The sequence below is a fragment of the Ascaphus truei genome, chromosome 2 (genome assembly GCF_040206685.1).
Source record: "Ascaphus truei isolate aAscTru1 chromosome 2, aAscTru1.hap1, whole genome shotgun sequence".
Lineage (NCBI taxonomy): Eukaryota > Metazoa > Chordata > Amphibia > Anura > Ascaphidae > Ascaphus > Ascaphus truei.
The window spans coordinates 424,519,856-424,539,689 of record NC_134484.1 but is presented as its reverse complement, the minus strand read 5'-3'; the positions used below and the strand labels follow the sequence as shown (position 1 = coordinate 424,539,689).

General features: G+C 43.8%; 1 protein-coding gene across 1 annotated transcript in view; it reads left to right on the top strand.

Annotated features, from left to right (window-relative positions):
• Positions 1-708: 708 nt before the first annotated feature.
• The window catches only part of LOC142488272 (uncharacterized), a 50,361-nt gene continuing 31,235 nt past the window's right edge, over positions 709-19,834 (top strand). The window contains exons 1-6 of the mRNA XM_075588644.1: positions 709-801; positions 9,653-9,732; positions 10,097-10,158; positions 12,919-13,206; positions 14,597-14,674; positions 15,040-15,951. Of these exons, the coding sequence (XP_075444759.1) occupies positions 709-801; positions 9,653-9,732; positions 10,097-10,158; positions 12,919-13,206; positions 14,597-14,674; positions 15,040-15,951 (1,513 nt within the window). The remainder of the gene's footprint in view (positions 802-9,652; positions 9,733-10,096; positions 10,159-12,918; positions 13,207-14,596; positions 14,675-15,039; positions 15,952-19,834) is intronic.

The window sequence follows — 19,834 nt, the reverse complement described above, 5'->3', positions numbered from 1 at the left end:
GGAGCTAAAACCTGAACTCACTTACAGCTTCCCCAACTTTAAGAGAGAATTTCATTTAGTCTTTGATATCCCTGGACGTAGTGATATTGCTGCTTCCTCCTTGTTTCACATTTCGCAGGGTCGGAGATTAGTGGCACGATATGCTCTGGAATTCCGGACAATCGCAGCTGAGACTGACTGAAACGATGGGGCACTTTCCGCGGCTTTCTGGCAGGGACTTTCGGAATCCTTAAAGGACGAACTGGCGGCTCGTGAGAGGCCATCCTCGTTGGAGGCCTTAATCGCTTTGTGCATCAGGGTGGATCAACGACTTCTGGAAAGGCGGGCTGAATGTCAACGTCCTCGTACTTCTGTTTCTATGCCTTCTGCTTCCAGGTCTCCTGCTCCTGCTTTACCGGCATTGGACGCTCCTGAACCCATGCAACTGGGCAGGCATCAACTTTCTTCTACTGAGCGACTACGTCGGAGGAACGAGGGCCTGTGCTTCTAATGCGGATCTCCTGGGCACATCTTGCCGCGTTGTCCCTTGAGGCCGGGAAACGCCAACTCCCAGTGAGGTATGAGGGGATCTCACTGGGTACCATCTCTTCTTTCCCCTCTCCCGCACAGGATCTCCCCAAGCGCATCTTACTTCCTGTCCTCCTTAAGTACGCCAGCATTCAAATCCCTGCCCTGGCCTTCCTCGATTCTGGATCCGGAGGGAACTTCATGAATCATGCTTTTGCTATCCAGTACAACATTCCTCTCCAAGAGAAGGCCATTCCAGTCGGGTTGGAAGCTATCGATGGTCGACCTCTTCAGGTAGCCTTTATTTCCTTGGAGACACTTCCCATTGAACTTTCTATGAAGGATGGACATTTGGAACTGATTTCTTTTGATGTCATCCTTTCCCCTTCGGTTCAACTCATTCTGGGCTTACCATGGCTACAACTTCACAATCCCATTATTGATTGGACTGCCGAGTTCCCCGTTCAATGGAGATCACCCCATGTGGAATTGCCTCCTCCGTCCGCTGCGGTATTGGCCGTCTTGGAAACCTTCCCCCACAAGACGCCACCCTACCAGAGGTTTATTAGGAGTTCCTGGACGTCTTCAGTAAGACTAAATCTGAGGAATTTCCCCCTCATCGCCCTTTCGACTGCCCGATTGACTTAATTCCGGGTGCCCCTTTTTCCAAAGCCAGGTCATATCCATTATCTTGGTCCAAGGGGGGGGGGGGGGGGGAAGGGAGCCGTAAAATCAGGAACACACCGAAAATATAAAAAGATAAACAAAATAATGGTGCAGTAAATTCAAACAATGTGGGAAATAGTCAAATCTTGGCTCGGTTGGAATTCCTACTTACAACAAGTAGAATGAATAAAATGTACTTACAATAAGTACATAGAGTATGTACACAGAAAGTACAGCAAGCTTTTTACAAATAACAGCCCTCTACTGTCTCACGATACCTTTATGTGTACATACTCTATGTACTTATTGTAAGTACATTTCTTACCTTGCTTGATTGGATAAATTGTGTTTTGTGATCTACACTATGGTTCGTTTCCTTTTTATATGATCAACACACTCTCCGTGTATCTGAGTTTACATCACTTGAATGATCCCTGTATGAAGTTACCTCCTATCCAGAATTTCCTTCTCTGCTGAAGATCTAACCTCATTCATACTGACAGAGTCAGACCATTGCCTTTATTCATTCTACTTGTTGTAAGTAGGAATTCCAACCGAGCCAAGATTTGACTATTTCCCACATTGTTTGAATTTACTGCACCATTATTTTGTTTATCTTTTTATATTTTCGGTGTGTTCCTGATTTTACGGCTCCCTTCCCCCCCCTTGGACCAAGACTGTTTCTGTAAGGAATCCTTACATCCTTACATATTCCTTGGAAGGTTGAGAAGTATCTTTGGTTACACACCTTATCACTGTGTGCTATTTTTGGTACCTTAATTGTATTGTGGGTGTTGTATAGCGCCGATACAAATCACTTGGGTTCACATATCCATTATCTTGCCTGAGACAGAGGCCATGGCCGAGTATATCGCAGAGAACCTTCAAAAAGGCTTTATCCTGAAATCCACCTCTCCCACCTTACCATCAAGAATCGCTACCCTTTGCCTCTTATCCCCAAGCACTTCGATAGGCTGCAAGGCTCGACGATTTTTTCTAAACTTGATTTAGGGGGGCCTATAACCTGATTCACATCTGCAGTGGCGACGAGTGGAAGACCACGTTCAACACGCGCAGTGGTCACTATGAGTACCTGGTGATGCCGTTTGGGTTGTGCAATGCCCCTGCAGTCTTCCAAGACTTTATGAATGAGGTTTTTCGTGATCTATTGAATTCTTTTGTGATTATCCACTTGGATGATAGCCTCATCTTTTCCAAGACCCTCGAGGAACACATTCTCCATACCAAGATGGTGCTCTCTCGTTTACGGGCCAACAAGCTCTACGCCAAGATGGAAAAGTGTGTCTTTCATCAATCCTCAACCACTTTCCTGGGATACATTGTCTCGGACCAGGGGTTCACCATGGATCCAGTGAAGCTCAATTCTATACTCGAATGGCCACAACCTAACTCCTTGAAAGCGATTCAGCGTTTCCTTGGCTTCACAAATTATTATAGGAAATTCATTGCTGGTTTTTCTACTTTGGTAGCACACATTACGGCCCTTAAAAAAAAAGGGGCCGATCCTTCCTCTTGGCCATTGGAGGCCAGTCGTGCCTTTGAGTCTTTTAAAAAAACCTTTGTCTCGGCCCCCATTCTGCGACATCTCGTCCCCACCCTCCCCTTTACCTTGGAAGTTGATGCTTCCGACGTGGGAGCCGGTGCGGTTCCCTCTCAAAGAACCACCCCCGAAGATAAACTCCACCCCTGTGAGTTTTTTTCCAAAAAAGTTTTCTTCAGCAGAAAGAAATTACGACGTGGGGAATAGGGAGTTGTTGGCCATCAAGATGGCATTACAAGAATGGAGACATCTTCTAGAAGGAACCAAGGAACCCATTCTGATCCTGACGGACCACAAAAATCTTTCTTACATTGAGGGTGCTCGTCGTCTTGGGCCCCGTCAAGCTCGTTGGGCATTGTTCTTCTCAAGGTTTAACTTCATCATCTCTTATATTCCTGGGACAAAGAATATCAAAGCTGATGCATTGTCTCGTCAGTTCATCACGGAGGAGAGGTCACAGGACGTCCCGGAGAGTATTCTGTTCCCCGATTGTTTTTCTCTGACGCTTCCTTTGACATACTGGATAAAAGTTTGGAGTCTCAAGCACAGGTTCCCGAAGGACTAGAGGTCCCTGATGGACATCTTTATGCACCTCCACGTTTTCATCTTAAAATTCTTGAATGGGGTCACTCCTCCAGATCTGCCGGCCACCCCAGCTTTAAGAAGACTACGGATCTGATTCGGCGAACTTTTTGGTGGCCCAATATGGTAAAGGTCATTAGAGCTTTCACCTCCTCTTGCCCAGTCTGTGCCCAAAATAAATCAGTCAGTCAAAAGCCTTCTGGTCTACTACAACCTCTCCCGGTCCTGGACCGTCCTAGGAGTCACATTGCCATGGACTTCATCGTGGATCTTCCCCCTTCTAATGGTATGACTACTATTCTAGTGGTTGTTGACAGATTCTCCAAGCAAGCTCATTTTGTTCCCCTCAAGGGTCTACCCAATTCTAGTACTTTGGCTGATATATTGGTAAAAGAAATTTTCCGTATTCATGGCGTTCCGTGGTCCATTGTCTCGGACCGTGGTACTCAATTTGTTTCGAAGTTCTGGCGTGCATTTTCCCAGAGGCTGGGCATTACTCTTCTTTTTCCTCAGGCTATCACCCCCAAACGAATGGGCAGACTGAATGCATGAACCAGTCCCTCGAACAGTATTTGCGTTATTTTTCTTCCGATTCTCAGGATAATTGGGCAGAGTTACTTCCTTGGGCGGAATTTGCAATTAACTCTCTTAAGAATGAGTCCACTCAAGAATCACAGTTTTTTGTAAACTATGGATTTCATCTTACCCGCCTACCTATGTATTCATCCAGGTCCGGAGTTCCTGCAGCAGATGATAGGGTAACCACCTTACAAGGGTCATGGAGGAGGATTCAAACTGCTTTATCTGTCCTAAGACAGAAGAGACAAGCAGATAAGCTTCGTCGGGAGGCTCACAAGTTCAAACCTGGAGAGAAGGTCTGGCTTTCTTCTAAAAACATTAAACTGAAGGCCCCAACCCGTAAACTGTCTCCCAGGTTTCTGGGCCCTTTCTCTATTCTGAAACAAGTTAATCCTGTGGCCTATCAGCTTCGGTTGCCTCCCTCCATGAAGATTTCACCCGTCTTCCATGTGTCACTGTTGAAACCGTTCATCCAAGGCACACGATTTGCTCATCCTTCACTTCGGCCTCCTCCCGCCATTGTACCAGGACACCAGGAATTTGAAATTCAGTCCATCATTGACTTTCGCATCTAAAGGGGCAAACTCCAGTTTTTGGTCCACTGGAAAGGATACGGACCTCAGGATCGTTCTTGGGTCTCGCATGCTGATCTTCACGCTCTGTCTCTACTCAAACGATTCCACCAAAAATTTCACCTCAGGCCTTGGATGGATCGTCCGGAGTACGACCCTTGAGGGGGGGGGGTACTGTAAGGACCCACGCTGTGGGGACTCCCGCTATCGGCGCTCCCTTACCTCTCTTCCCCGCTGCCTCTGGTCCCCGGCGTCTCCCCCGCGGCTGTTCCCGCACTTCCGGGTCATGTGCGTCATGCTTATGGGCGCGCGTGGACCCAGGCTTCCGTTTCATGGCGCCAGGAGCCTGATCCCGCCTCCTCCAGTGCGGCGCGCGCATCGGCACGCTTTCCTGCCCGTGCTCCAACAGGTCCGCCCCCCAGGCTCTTCTCCCCTATCAGGGCTTCTCTTGGACCGCACCTCCACTCCTCCCTTTCCCCTGATAGGTCCCAGCCCACTATTTAGTCTCCCCTCACCATTACCACAGTGCTCTGCATAGCTTCTGTACCTTGGTGCTGTCTGCTTCTGCTTGGCTCTCTTGTGTTTCAGTCCCTGTTCCTGTCCCTGGATTATCTGCTGACCTCACTGGATTTTGACCTTGGCTTTGGACTTCGATCACGCTGCTCTCTGGACCCCCTTGGATTTGGCTTTGGACTCTCTACCTTGCAGTCTTCTATATCCCTTGGACTCAGCTTACGGACCCCTACTACGCTGCTCTCTGCACTCCACGACCCAGGCTTACGGACACTCTACCACGCTGCTCTCCCTACACCTTGACCATTGGCTTACGGACTTAACCCTTCGACGCTGGATTTGGCAAGTACTGAACTCTTTCTATTTTTGTTCCCTGGACCAGCTACGCTACTTCCACACTCCGGCCGCGCCCCGTTTACTGTTAGGTGTGTGGTTTTTCTCCTTTCCACCTCAGTCCCGGGGTCTCATCTGGCTTGTGGGCAGGCCGAGCGTTACAGGTAGTCAGAGTGTGAGCAAGAAGGATGATGGTGTGTGGCAGGTAACTGGTGCACCATCCGATGTTGTAGGGGGATATCCAGATGTCAGCTATTTTACTCCATATATCAGACGTGAAATCATAATCCCAGCACTCAGTCCTTAGAACACCCAACTCCGTTAATAGGTTTTGCCCCAAAACAGAGCTTTATTAACGGAGTTGGGTGTTCTAAGGTCTGAGTGCTGAGATTAGGATTTCAAGGTACATCAGCCCTGGCTGACAGATTTATGACTTAGAAAAAAACACCTCTAAAAAGATGTTTAAAGTCTGACTAAATATATAAAAGTCCTTATAACTCCATGTCTCTAATACTTAGACAGACGCCATCTTCACTGTGACGTCCGTGCTCTTCACAAATACACCTGCACCAAAAGGTTTACAGCCTAACATCTATTTTCACAGGAGACAGTTATCTGTCTTTTGCACCTCTTATCCATGCAGTGTGTAGCATGATTTGATTTGTCTAATCGCAATGGTGATTATATAGATATTCATTTGTTACTCTTCTGAATTGCTGTTAGGTAGGGATGTACCGAGTATCCGGAATTACCCGGTACCCGGCGTTACCCGGCACATTTTCAGCTACACGGATATTACCCAGACCCGGCAACTGAGAAGTGGGCTCGGCTCCGGGTAATACCCGGCGTCGGGTAATGTCAGGGTAGCTGAAAATCTTATTACTTACCTTTGAGCTTGCGTGGGAGGTGGAGCGGACGGGAACGGAGATGGAGCAGAGTTGGGGGGAGTGGAAGGGGTGCACTGCAGAGGTGGAGTGGAGGAGGAGCGGAGGTGGGGCGAGCGGAAGAGGAGGGGAGTTCGTCAGGAAGCGGAGGAGGAGCATGCAGGAACGGAGGTGGAGCAGAGTTTGGGGGAGCGGAAGAGGTGTACTGCAGATGTGGAGTGGAGGAGGAGGAGCGGGGGTGGGGCGGGAGCGGAAGAGGTGCAGAAGCGGGGATGTAGGGTCACCGTGGGGATGTCGGGGTCACAGCAGGGTTTTCTGGGTCACAGCGGGGATGTTGGGGTCACTGCGGGGATGTCGGGGGCACAGCATCGTTGACTCACCAGGAGAGAGGTGAGAAATTCAGCCAGAGGTGAGGAGGTGCAGAGGTGGGGCGAGCGGAGGTCGGGATGGAGCGGAGGTTGGGCGGGAGTGGAGGTGGGGTGAGTGGCAGAGGTGGAGCAGAGGTGAGGAGGAGCGGAGTTGGGGTGAGCAGAGGTCGGGATGGAGCGGAAGTGGGGCGAGCGGCAGAGGTGGAGGGGAGGGGTAGCGGAGGTGGGGCGAGCGGAGGTCGGTGTGGAGTGGAGGTCGGGCGGGAGTGGAGGTCGGGCGAGCGGCAGAGGTGGAGCAGAGGTGAGGAGGAACGGAGATGGGGCGAGCGGAGGCCGGGCGGGAGCGGAGGTGGTGTGAGCGGAGGAGGAGAGGAGGTTGGGAGGGAGCAGAGGTCAGGTGGGTGCGGAGTTGGGGTGGGCGGGAGCAGAGGTGGAGCAGAGGAGGGTTGGGCGGGAGCAGAAGAGGAGCGGAGGTCGGCGGAAGAGGAGCAGAGTTGCCGAGGTGGGGCGGGCAGGAGCAGAGGCTCACTGTTGGGGCGGCCGGGTAGAACCATTGATTTTGATAGGGTACCCGTTACTCGTTTTTTTTTTTAAATCACTACCCGGTACAACACTACTGTTAGGCTCATGTCTTATATTTAATATAGCCCTCAACAAAGTGGTGACCTGTTTGTCACCTCTCTATGAGATGCACAAGGGTATCTCGAGAATGTTACAGTTTTCTTTGAGGCTAAAAAAACAGGATCTGGTGATCATTCACAGCTTTCTAATCTATACATATTTCACTTTTAGTGATAGCCCCCCAAATAAGCTCTCTTTGTGGATCAGCACAGACCCAGGAAGGGTCTTGACCTATCATAAACACATCTTGTATTTTTAAGACAAACGGTAACCACATTAACCCCTGAAGCACCAGATTGATTCATATATTTAATATCTCATGATATTTTCATGACAGATGACAACTTTGCTAAGTGGTCAGACAGTTGCTGAGTCAGACCCAATGTGATTGCACTAATCTCACTGACCAAAAGATGACCATGGCCTAAAGTCATCAAACTCTGATAAACAAAAATATAATATTTCAGGCAAAAAACAGCATTCTGTTTAACGTTGTACGGCTAAAAAATAAAAATAAACTATCGCGGCTTATACAAATATCGGATCTGGCACCAAAATGTATAAATACCGGAAATGTTGTCATGTTAGTGCTAGCTATTAAGTTTTGATATTTACCAAACCCGGGCTAATGACAAAAAAAAAATGCTTAATTTTTTTTAAATCATTTACTGTAGACCAGGCTGGTATTAGCCGGTATATACTGTACAGTAGGGTTATGTAATAATATATATGAAATAACCATAGAAATATTAGATTACCCTCCCCTATATTCACGATATGGTAATCACGACTAGTCTAAAAATGACGCACCCCAGAAAATATTACCACAATATTGTTCACTTGGGTCATAAAATTGCTGTAATCGGACTCAGTCTTTTCCCTCTTTCCCCACTCCCCCCACCCCCCCCGGGGGAGATATTAACTCAGTTTTAATGGCGTTTGATGACTTTAGGCCATGTGTGACTGCATAGCAGGGTGGTTCTGTTTAGTTTTTTTTTTTTAATCTGGCTTTGTCTGATTACAGACCTACCCTATTTACTCCACTGTAAGAAGAAGATAATGTACTGTAGTAACTGCTACTAATGGCAGAGGTCATCCTCCAGAAATTGAGTCAGTCCCTCGTGAACTATGCTGTTCCATGTGATGTTGCAAAAAATATTTTTCTTCTAGAAATTACTTGTTTCATTTTACAGTAATTGCACGTTTCACTGTCAAATCCCACGACAGTTTTCAATTCCGGAGAAATATTAATTAAGTAATAATCCCAGAAGAACAGGGCATTACTGGCCAATAATGCCCTGTCCAGAAGAGTTGAAGGCCCGAGACGAAGTAGAGGGACTTTAACCCAGCCAGGGCATTATTGGCCAGTAATGCCTTGTTCTGAGGGGAATATTAATATTATAGGCTAAATGTTAAGTTTATTATTTACATTTTTTCATAAAAAAGACACTTTTGTAGTCATATTGATTTTTTATTCTCATGATTGTCCACATTCTTTTGCTTTTACTGCAAGTTTATTAAAAGGAAATTGTACATACACACAGCCCCCTCTACACACACGAACGCATGCACGCACGCACACACACACACTTTGCAAACCCCCCTCTATACACACACAAACACACTCTGAAACCCCCCTCTATATACACACACACACTCTACAGTCCCCCTGCACACTCTGCGCCCCCATCCTCTACACCCACAAAACACACTGCAGCCCTCCTCCATACTCTACAGTCACAAAAAACACACATCACACATAGCAACCCCTGTCTACACTCACAAAATATACACAGCAGCCCCCTCAACACCCAAAAACACCACTGTAAACCAACAAAACTGCAGACACACGCACACGCTCCAGCCCTTCTCTACACCCACAAAACACACTGCAGACACACACACACCAACAAAACAGACTGCTGCCCCCCTCTACATTCACAAAACACACACTGGCAGCCCATCTCTAGACCTAGTACAGCCCCCCTGTAAACACACACTGCAGAACTGCAGATACACACACACAAAACTCCCTGCACCCCTCCTCCACCCACAAAACACACACTGAATACACACACACTGCCCCCTCTACACCCACAAAACACACACACACACACCAACAACAGACTGCTGCCCGCCTCTACATCCACAAAACACACAGCAGCGGCAGAAGTGGGGAGGTGGGAGCCTTGGATGTGAGAAGAGGTGAGTGGGGAGCGCGCTGAGGGTGGCGTGACTCCCCGATCCTTACACTCCAACACATCAAATATATTGCAGGTATCATGAAAATGTGCTAAGAGACTATCAAACAAGTTTATAATGGTGCACAACTCAATGCCAGTCTCCTGTAGAGCTATACAGTATTGACAATATCAATATTTTGGAGTAAATCTTTTCAAATGACACACATCAACGCTGTCTCAAAATGATCAAGCTTTTTAACTTGTGATTTTGCTTCGTGAACAGCTGCTGGCAGTTGTCGTTAGCTTTCAGCTGTTTCAAACACTTCATGGCGAGTTTCAACATAGTTCATATAAAGACCTCTGGTCCGTTTAGACCATCTTGTTCCTGACAAACTTTGTACAACATAGGTTTTTTCCCTCATATTTTCTATCAATTTAGACCATCTCTTTGGTGAAGCTGAGAAGAATGTATGATAGACCGACTGCAAAATTACTAAAAAGTTCACAGAAGCTGATCCAACTAAATTTAGGCTGTGGGCAGCTTGTGGAACCCATTTAGCTAAAATTGTAATTTCTCGAAATCTAATTTTCACTCCAGAATATATGCCACTCATATTGCTGGCGTTATCATATGACTGTGACCTGCAGTTTGCAATATCAATACCATGAAGTTCGAGAGTACTCAATAAAAAATCGAATACGTATTTTCCATCGTGTTGTTCAATAGGAATAAACTGAAGAAATCGCTCAACCACATTTCCATTTTTGAGTACACAATGAATGACCCCTGTAAGTTGATCCGCATATCTAATATTAGGAGTTGAATCGATACTGATTCAATAATACTTAGCATTTTTTATTTCAAATATTATATGCATCATAACTTTGGATCCTAATATGTCAATGAATTCATTTCATCGGGAGAAGGAGCGGCTCAGTGAGTCAAGACTATGACTGGCGCTGAGTTTGAAACAGGGGAACCTGGTTCAATTCCCAGTGTCGGCTCCTTGTGACCTTTGACAAGTCACTTTATTTCCCTGTGCCTCGGGCACCAAAAACATAGATTGTAAGCTTGGGACAGGGACCTGTGCCCGCAAAATGTCTCTGTAAAACGCTGCGTATAACTAGCAGCGCTATACAAGAACATGTTATTATTATTACTATTACAATACAGTGCTGTATTAATAAGAAAAATCCCCTTTCATGGAATTCCATGTCATCGAATGTGCTCCTTAAGAAACAGATCAAATTCAGCTAGAAGGTCAATGTAACAATGTAGTTTCCATTGTTTAGGACAGTTATGTAACTGAGTGTCTCAACGGAAAGCAAGTCCTTTTCAGCAAGAAATTTTATTACCGCAACAATTCTCTTCAGGACTTCAGTCCAGTATTGACACAATTTTTCCTTCCCCTTCTGCAGTTCTGTATCAATTCTAGTGGACTTCTGTCACAGACAGAGTGCCAAGATGATCCTTTGATTTCTCATGGGAGGTAATCCTTGCAATTGCATTTTTTCCAGTCATCAAAACAGTTTTAAACCGATTACAAAATTCATTGGCACGGGCACTGAATAGCTTGCACTTGTAACACCCCTTCCCTACCCCTAAGGGAAACTGCAAGCGTTATGTGCTATGGTGATACCTGTTTGCTCACAGGGGGCTAAGCCACCGCTAGTGGGGAGCCTGGGGTGAATGGGTGCAGCGCCTTCACCAGGGAGGATCCCAGCGTTGGCAGGATAGCTCCTCACAGGAACTGGTATACCTATACTGTATACCCCAGAAATCACACTCACACAGGTTATATAATACTTCTTTACTGTGATCCCACAGTATGGCAAAGAAAATAACATGCAACAAAGCAATAACAATAACAATAACACAGTAACAGTACAATAATATGGGTGCTTGTCTTCCCCCAATACTTAGGGTACCCTGGGCACCATCAGAGCCTCCCTTGTCCCAGGTATATAGGAGGGCAGCGCTACCCTCGTGTGTCGTTGGTGCATGTCTACCTTCCTGGTACAGGCCTGTAACCAGGGGATGCTTCCAAGAAAGGGGATGACCAGGTTCTACGCTGTGGTGTCTTCGACACCAAGCCACTAACGCCTCACTTCTGGGCCACCATGCGGTGCTGACTCCAGCCGGAGTAACTCACATACAGGGCCTCATGCAGTAAGCGTCGATTAAGTGAAATCGGCAAGCTTACCGATTAGTCATGTTAATGGCGATTTTTCCTCTCCGTATGCAGTAAGTGCCGAATACATTCAAAATCAACCCGAAAACAAATCCGCCCACTCTCACGATGATTATCCGATCACACACAGGTGTATCGGCGTGCGTGGCGGGGTGCTGATAGGTTGCCCAATCACAAATCTTGCTGAATCAGGCGAAACAAGCATGTTTTGGATTGCGCGCCATATTTAAAGGCAACGTGTACTGCTAATCATTCTCTGTGTTGTTGGGAGTGAGAGAGAGAGAGACGCACAGAGCTGGCTGATTGAACATTTGCATATTGACGGAGAGACTTGTTGTGTATTGGGTGAGCTTTGTCCATTGTTGTTTTGTTTTCATCTTTGTCTTGTTTTATATGTGGAAGTGTTTCGTGTGATTGGCTGTACATTAGTTGTCTGTTTTTTGTGAGTGCTGGAAGTATGCCCGCAAAGCGTGGGAAGAGTGATGCTGGTGGGAGTGGGAGTGCTACTCGTGCGAGTACGCGTCGGAGTGAACGTACTGTTCAGGGGAGTGATGTTGCTGTGCACCGAGTGGTGTTGCTGGGAGTGGGAGTGCTGGTGCTGGGAGTGGGAGTGCTGTTGCTGGGAGTGGGAGTGCTGTTGCTGGGAGTGCTGTTGCTGTGAGTGGGAGTGCTGTTGCTGGGAGTGGGAGTGCTGTTGCTGGGAGTGGGAGTGTTGTTGCTGGGAGTGGGAGTGCTGTTGCTGGGAGTGGGAGTGCTGGTGCTAGGAGTGGGAGTGCTGGTGCTAGGAGTGGGAGTGCTGGTGCTAGGAGTGGGAGTGCTGGTGCTGTGAGTGCTGCTGGTGGCGCAGTTGCTGATGGGGTGTCTGGTGGTGGCGTGCTTGCTGGTGGCCAGCTTTTGGAGGCTCTTCCATTGGAAGAAGGAGAGTCCAGTCAGCACCAGCCAAGCTCTGACCCTAAACCTGCTCGGAAGAAACGTGTGGAGAAGCCACGTAATCCTCGCTTCAATGACCAGGAAAATACAGCTCTTGTCACTGGCATTCTGGAGCACTATGACAGTATATATGGACATTTACTAGGTAAGTGTACCTTTACATTTATTATTCAAATACATGTGATCCTAGGTCATCTGAGTTTTGTTCATATGCAAATATGGGTTCAGAATATCTTTCTATGTTAATTAGTCTGGAAACACAGCTTTTTATCATGCTTTACAAGGACAACTAAACACAGGCGGTCAATTTGCCATAACTGCATACAATATGAATGCAACCTTGCTTACATGTATAGGTTTAGTAGTGAATGCTCATGTGCTTCACATATTACACATAAAACAGCATGTTTGCTATCTCTTGGAACAGCTAGAAAAGAAATGTGGGACACAATAGTCATTGGTGTCAATGCGTGTGGGAATCATGTGAGGGACAAGCGGAATTGTCACAAGAGATTTGATGATATTAGGTCCAAATTGAAAAAGAAAATACAACACCAACGCGTGCATGCTACTGGCACTGGAGGTGGCCCGACACCACAACGTCTCATATTAAGTCCATTGGAGGAGCTGCTTCGGGCAAAATTACTTCCCGTCGTCGTGGAAGGCTTACCTGGTGACCGTGATATAGGAATTTACCCCTCACAATTTCCACCAGGTGAGAAATATTACTGTACTAGGCGTATCGTTGCTTACAGTTATTTTGCATAGTTACACTGCTTTTTATACTGTCTTCACAATATAAGCATACCTGCATCTATATATGTATATGTCTGATTCTGTATATATATATATCTCAAAATATGTTGTAGTCCTACTAAAAGCAGTAACTAATATAGCACGTGCCATTGCGTGCTCATTTACATGTGAATTCCCAAAATGCATTGCTGCAGTGGAAGCAATTGATGGTGGGCGAAGATGGGGAACAACAGGGTAGTACACATGTGTAACACATGTTAATGAGAAATTATTACTAGCTACAGGTACAGAACAGAAATATGTATAATATTATTGTGTATTTTATTTATTTTACTCCGACAAACATGACATTACTGCCTATTTTAAGCATGCATCAAATATATTGCATGCAACGGCCTACAAACATCACTTGCACTAACACATCTATAGTTGTTTATGAAAAGGTCCATTTTTGCTTTAAGTCATATACAGACAGCATAATGAGGCACACGTATCATATTTTATGTCATTGTTTTCATAACTTAAAAACTGCACACGACTATTTAGCTCATCTACCATTGTGTTAAAGCAGCTGCAATTAATATCTCATCACAGCATACACTTCAACAGAGGGGGTGGGGTTCAGCACACACACTAATTACAGCCTCATTTTAGGGTCAACTTAGTTCACACCATTTTCACCTGTTTCAAGTAATTGAAAGGTGTGGCTGATTAGTCTTTTTGGGGAAGGGAATACCGTTCTTACAACCTGACTAGCACAACTGAAGTTAATCACACTCATTTGAAAGCTACACTTTAGCTACTAAATGCCCCAACAACTCATTACTTATCAAAGCGTACGTCACACATTAGTTCACTCATATCTATAGTTGAACTACTACTATCAACGACACATTATCACACACTGCATGTGTTGTCTTGTTTAGTCACAGCCACATTCATGTGTGCCACATCTTATATTAATGTACCACACATATCCTCTACCAAAAACAACACTTTTTGCAATATGACCACCTTCATGATAACCATTGTGAATGGTCATCTCATGATAGTTATGTACATTATGATACTGATATCACTACACAACATATGATTTTTATGTACAAATTTTATCTATTTATCCTCACGCATTACTGCAGGAACATAGTATGTTTTATGTTAGGGAACTCAAAAGTTCTAAGTACACAGGCATGTACATTGTTATTACAACTATTTATGTTCACTTTCACACACACATTTTGGGTTAAGGAAATGATGCTGTTAGGTACTCATAAATACAGAACATACAATAACTGTTCGTTCAATATTTACACATGTAAATGTAAAACTTATGTTATTGTTATATATAGTTGCCCCTGAAGGACATGTGTCACCTGAGACTGAACAAGTGTCTTCACCTGGGTCAGCCAGCTCAACACACCTAGAAGGTGAGTGTATCAGTTGGTGGCCATATAATATGTGCTCTTCTATATGTTATGTTGTCATGTTCATTATTTGTTTTGCACATCTTCTTTAAATAGGATTACTTAGTGTCAGTGAAAATGAAGTGTAAGGCAACTTGTATTGTGTTAGTGATGTTAACTATCATGTAGGAGTTGTGAGTTTACAGCAAGTTTTCATTCACTCATATTTCATACTGAGTCCAAACATTATTCTTAAGTCAAGGTAGTTTTTAATGTGAGGTTATAAAACGTATGGAAACATGTTAGTTGTTACTTATGACACAGTACAATTACATAGTAACACAGCAGAGATTAACATGCCATTTAATAATGTGTACATTTATTTGTAGAACATGATGAAGAGGATTTTGATGATGATGATGATGATGATGATGCCGCCGCCGCCGCCATAGACACACAAATACAAGCAAGTGACCATGAAGAGGTTCCAATTGAAACTGTTTTACCGCCAAAACGTCCAGCAAATACCACATATGATGCAATTGTAGCTTCTGAGGGAAAAATTGTGGAAGCAGAAAATCGTCGCCATTCTGACCTGATGACAGTGCTGGAAAGGATGATTGCACTGCAGGAAGAAACAGTTTCACAATTGGCACATCTCCACAGAGTCTTCATTGAAGTGCCTAAACAGTTGCAAAAAATCAACACCTCATTCGAAGCATTAGTTGTTCAGCAAACACAAGCTAATTACTGGAGAATGACTAATGTACCACAATTCAACACCTCCCAGCCAGGATCTGTTCATGCAGGTCAGTTTTCACCACATTCATCTGATATTCATTCACCAGGCCCAAATGTTACCGGTCAAGTAGCAGACATTGCTGTGCAGGTTCCTGATGACATCCTACCGCTGCCATCTGTACAAATTCAGCAGCAGACACCTACAAAGGAGGCGACAAAAACAAAACAAGACACACATGAAACAGACCAACCATCACTTGTGCAGTGTCTACCAACTTGCTCACATGTGTCAGTGGGCACAAGCCCTGTCCGTGAACCGTCACTACCCAAAAGCCCTGTAGGTGAGTCACTGCCCAAAAGCCCTGTAGGTGAATCGCTGCCCAAAAGCCCTGTAGGTGAATCGCTGCCCAAAAGCCCTGTAGGTGAATCGCTGCCCAAAAGCCCTGTAGGTGAGTCACTGGCCACAAGCCCTGTAGGTGAACAGTCACTACCCAAAAGCCCTGTAGGTGAGTCACTGCCCAAAAGCCCTGTAGGTGAATCACTGCCCAAAAGCCCTGTAGGTGAGTCACTGGCCACAAGTAATCTAATTACTATTGTATGTATGCTGAAGACTGTGTTGTTTCCAAACTTTCAAGTATGTTCTTGTACACGTGAAGTTTTGGAAATGTTAACACTCCTAATTAATGAATAGTGTTATAAATATTTATGTTTTAATCGTCTGTTCAGTAATGGTCCACCAGGAGCCAGTTGCTAAGTTTAGAGAAGCTGCCATTGACTTTGCAGCAAAACATTGCATGTGGGTGTGTTAATTGATGTAATCATTGCATGTGCATATTATTTTCATGCAATTATAAAAGCACCTATTTAACTGCAAACATCTTTCTTGTACGTGTACAGCAGGATTTTGTGTTAAATATTACTTACCTTTGGTGGCCATTGTAATGATGTCCTTTAATCATTTATGTGTTCTTGTTTCAAGAACATCTCTGAATTTATACTAAAATATATGTAGTATGTATTGATATATGCACACACACACACAGACACACACTGTGTGTGTGTGTGTGTGTGTGTATATATATAGTACTATCTAAACTGGTATAGATGTATTTACAAAAAACATACACTTCATGCTTCCTTGTGAAAACACACTATTTTAATAATACAGGCCTAATGTTTGACAACTATACTAAGTGTGAGCCTCTAACATTATTGGGTGCAAACAAATGTTTATGACTTAATTCACTCATGTTTATCACCATTTAAATAGGTTTCATACAAGGCCTACTTACTGCCATCAATATGTTGTGTGTACTCCTGCAATATAAAAAAAAAAAAAAAAAGATACATTATATATATATATATATATATATATATATATATATATATATATATATATAATATATATATATATACATATATATATATATACACACACACACACACACACACACACACACACACACACTATACATATAGTACAATATACACTTTATATATATATATATATATATATTTTTATGAGAGAGATATATTTATATATATATAGATACACACGTATTTAAACTCATGCAGACAGGTAGTTAACCAGACTTTCAAATACACACAGAAAAGTATGTGGGAAAAAAACATTTCATTTTGCAGGTGTGTGTATTTACTGATATGGCTGTCTAAGCACTATTTTCACACAGTGCTCTTTGTTATTTTTATAGAAAACTCAATGTTACTGAAATAAGTGTAGGAATGTTTTCACAAACGAGATAAAAAAATGATACATGTTTTTCCCACATTCGCCTATCACTAACCACAAAACTTAACCCAATTAAAAGGACACATCCAATTGGCGTTTGAAATAAGGAGTAAAAGTAGTTACTTTTGTTGACCTTGAAAACGAAACACAGGAATTTGTTAGCCATTGAGCAGAATCATTTTGATGAGCAAAGAAGACAGAACTGCACACATCTTTTGTGCTACTCTGACATGGCTGATGAATTCGTTAACAATATGAATCCCCTTTTAGGGTATAAGTACATGGTTTCAGAAGCAATTTTAAACAGTCGCGGACACAAAGCAAGCACACGCCAAATCTATGATTTGATTCGAGCTAAATATCCTTATTACCAAGACCGTAGGCATGCGCGGAATTTTAATTCCTCAATAAGATTCACTTTATCAACTAATGACTTTTTTGAACTTGTGCAGGATAAGCTAGAACACACCTATGGTTTCTGGAAGATTGCAAAGGAAAAGCATTTTACCCTGAAAGAGGGCACATATATTGTTGTGAAAGGCATATTTATTCCTAATGCCAATAGCAATGGATCCGCTACTACTGTTCCGTGTGAATCGATACCTGCTGCAATATCTGCACCCTCCATTCCTGAAACCCACATTGTACAACAACAAAAGTACTATGATTATGTACCAAGCCTTTCAGCTGAAAATGCATTGGAATGGGAACCAGAAGAAATGAACCTACCTCCCGACCAATTGTTTGAAGAAAGCAGTGGCGATTCCTATGAGCGCTTCATGGAGGAGATGTGTGTCATACTGGATTCAGCGGGTGGGTCAAGCGTGGATGAAAATGCCTTGCATTTCTGGAGCGACCAGTTGCAGCCAGACGAAGAGTTAATTCTAGAAGAATGGTAAATATAACAACCGTTATGCGTTGACTGTGCGTTTAAATGTTTTTTTTTTTTTTTTTTTTTTTTAACCACCATTTTCCCTTTCAATGCGTGGATACAGCGTAACATTGCAGACTGCATAACATGTAGCGATCACAAAGAAATTGTTGCCGAATACAATATAGTATAACCTGAAAGAGTAGTACACATTGCTGACGGAATAAATATACGTACTTTCCTATCCCTTTAACCATATTAGCAACATTTTAACATAACTCTAACACATACCTGTTTTGTTATCATGCAACATTTAAAAGCGGGTCCACCACGTATGACGTGGGACCCTTGTCATGGCCCAAGGCGTCCTTAAAAAGGATTACGGATGTAAGTCCCGCCCCCAAGCGACGTGCGCGCCTCAAAGCCTATTGGCTGTCATGTTTTGTTATAGTAACGGTAACTGCAGTGTGTCATGTTTGCGGCTCAGTGTTTGTAGCCGTAAAGTGGGCGTTAGCCGAATGTTAATTGAGTGGGAGGAGTGTTAGCGTGCGTTTCACGCTGGTTTAACATGACGTCACACGTATTGCATTTGCGCATTGTGTTATCGGCCGTCCTTTCTGTCCAAACACGTCTGTTTAAAAAGAATACAGATGTACTCGTTTAGAACGAATGTAGTTTCGTATTCATTGTATTTGAAATAAAGATTTTATGTTTAATGGTATTTTCAAGATGTATTGAACGCACAACGTACGCTTTGTTTTGCGCATGCGCTAACAGTTAGTGCAGCCAAGCGTGAAGTGCGTGCGCACACTAAGATGTGCGCGCACATTTTTCAGTATACAGGCAACGTTCACATCATATACATAGTTATGCCTGCTACAAATTTAAAGAAACATTACATACTGATGTACACTTGTACTTCTAACATATAAGTGAGTGACGTGTGTATGTACACAATCATATAGAGCTGTGTAATGCGTTGTCACGGATACATATATAGTAAGGTGCCATATTTGACCATCATGTGTTTGCTGTATTTCAGAGATGTCGGGGAAGATACAATCGGATCAATGTATGATTTCAGAAGAGTCTACCTTTATATGAGATGATTGTGAGGAGGAGCCACCGACTACTATACTACATATGGAACTAATTTTATATTGCTTGCAGCGCTTATTAACAAACAATTAAAAATGTGATACCCTTATGCCTATATTGCATAAGCACTTAATTAACATAATGATGTTGCAAAATAGTGCCTCATGAATTTTTATTGAGTGTTCTTTAATGACTACTATCATTTTATGGCATGGTGTGTTTTATATATAACAACCATTCCCACTCTGCTAACACATTTGTGAATTCTATTGTGTAATGGAACGTATGACTGTCGAAACTATGTAACAATAATAATAATAATAATAATAATTATAATATGAGCATGTTCATGTATAGCGCTGCTAGTTGTACACAGCGCTTTACAGACACATTTTTCAGGCTGAGGTCCCTGGCCCGTGGAACTTACAATTTATTTTTTGCCGCCTGAGGCACAGGGAGATAAAGTGACTTGCCCAAGGTCACAAGGAGCCGACACCGGGAATTGAACCAGACTCCCCTGCTTCAAAATCTCAGTGCCAGTGTGTGTCTTTACTCACTGAGCCACTCCTTCTCCCAATGTAAAGGAGACTTACAACCAACTAGCCATTTCTTGTTAAAAATCTCTTGTTACATGGGTATGTTGATAAAATGGTTTGGGACTGTAGCAAATAATGTTATTGGCCAGATGTTGTGGTCCCCTACAATGCATGATGTTCTGATTATG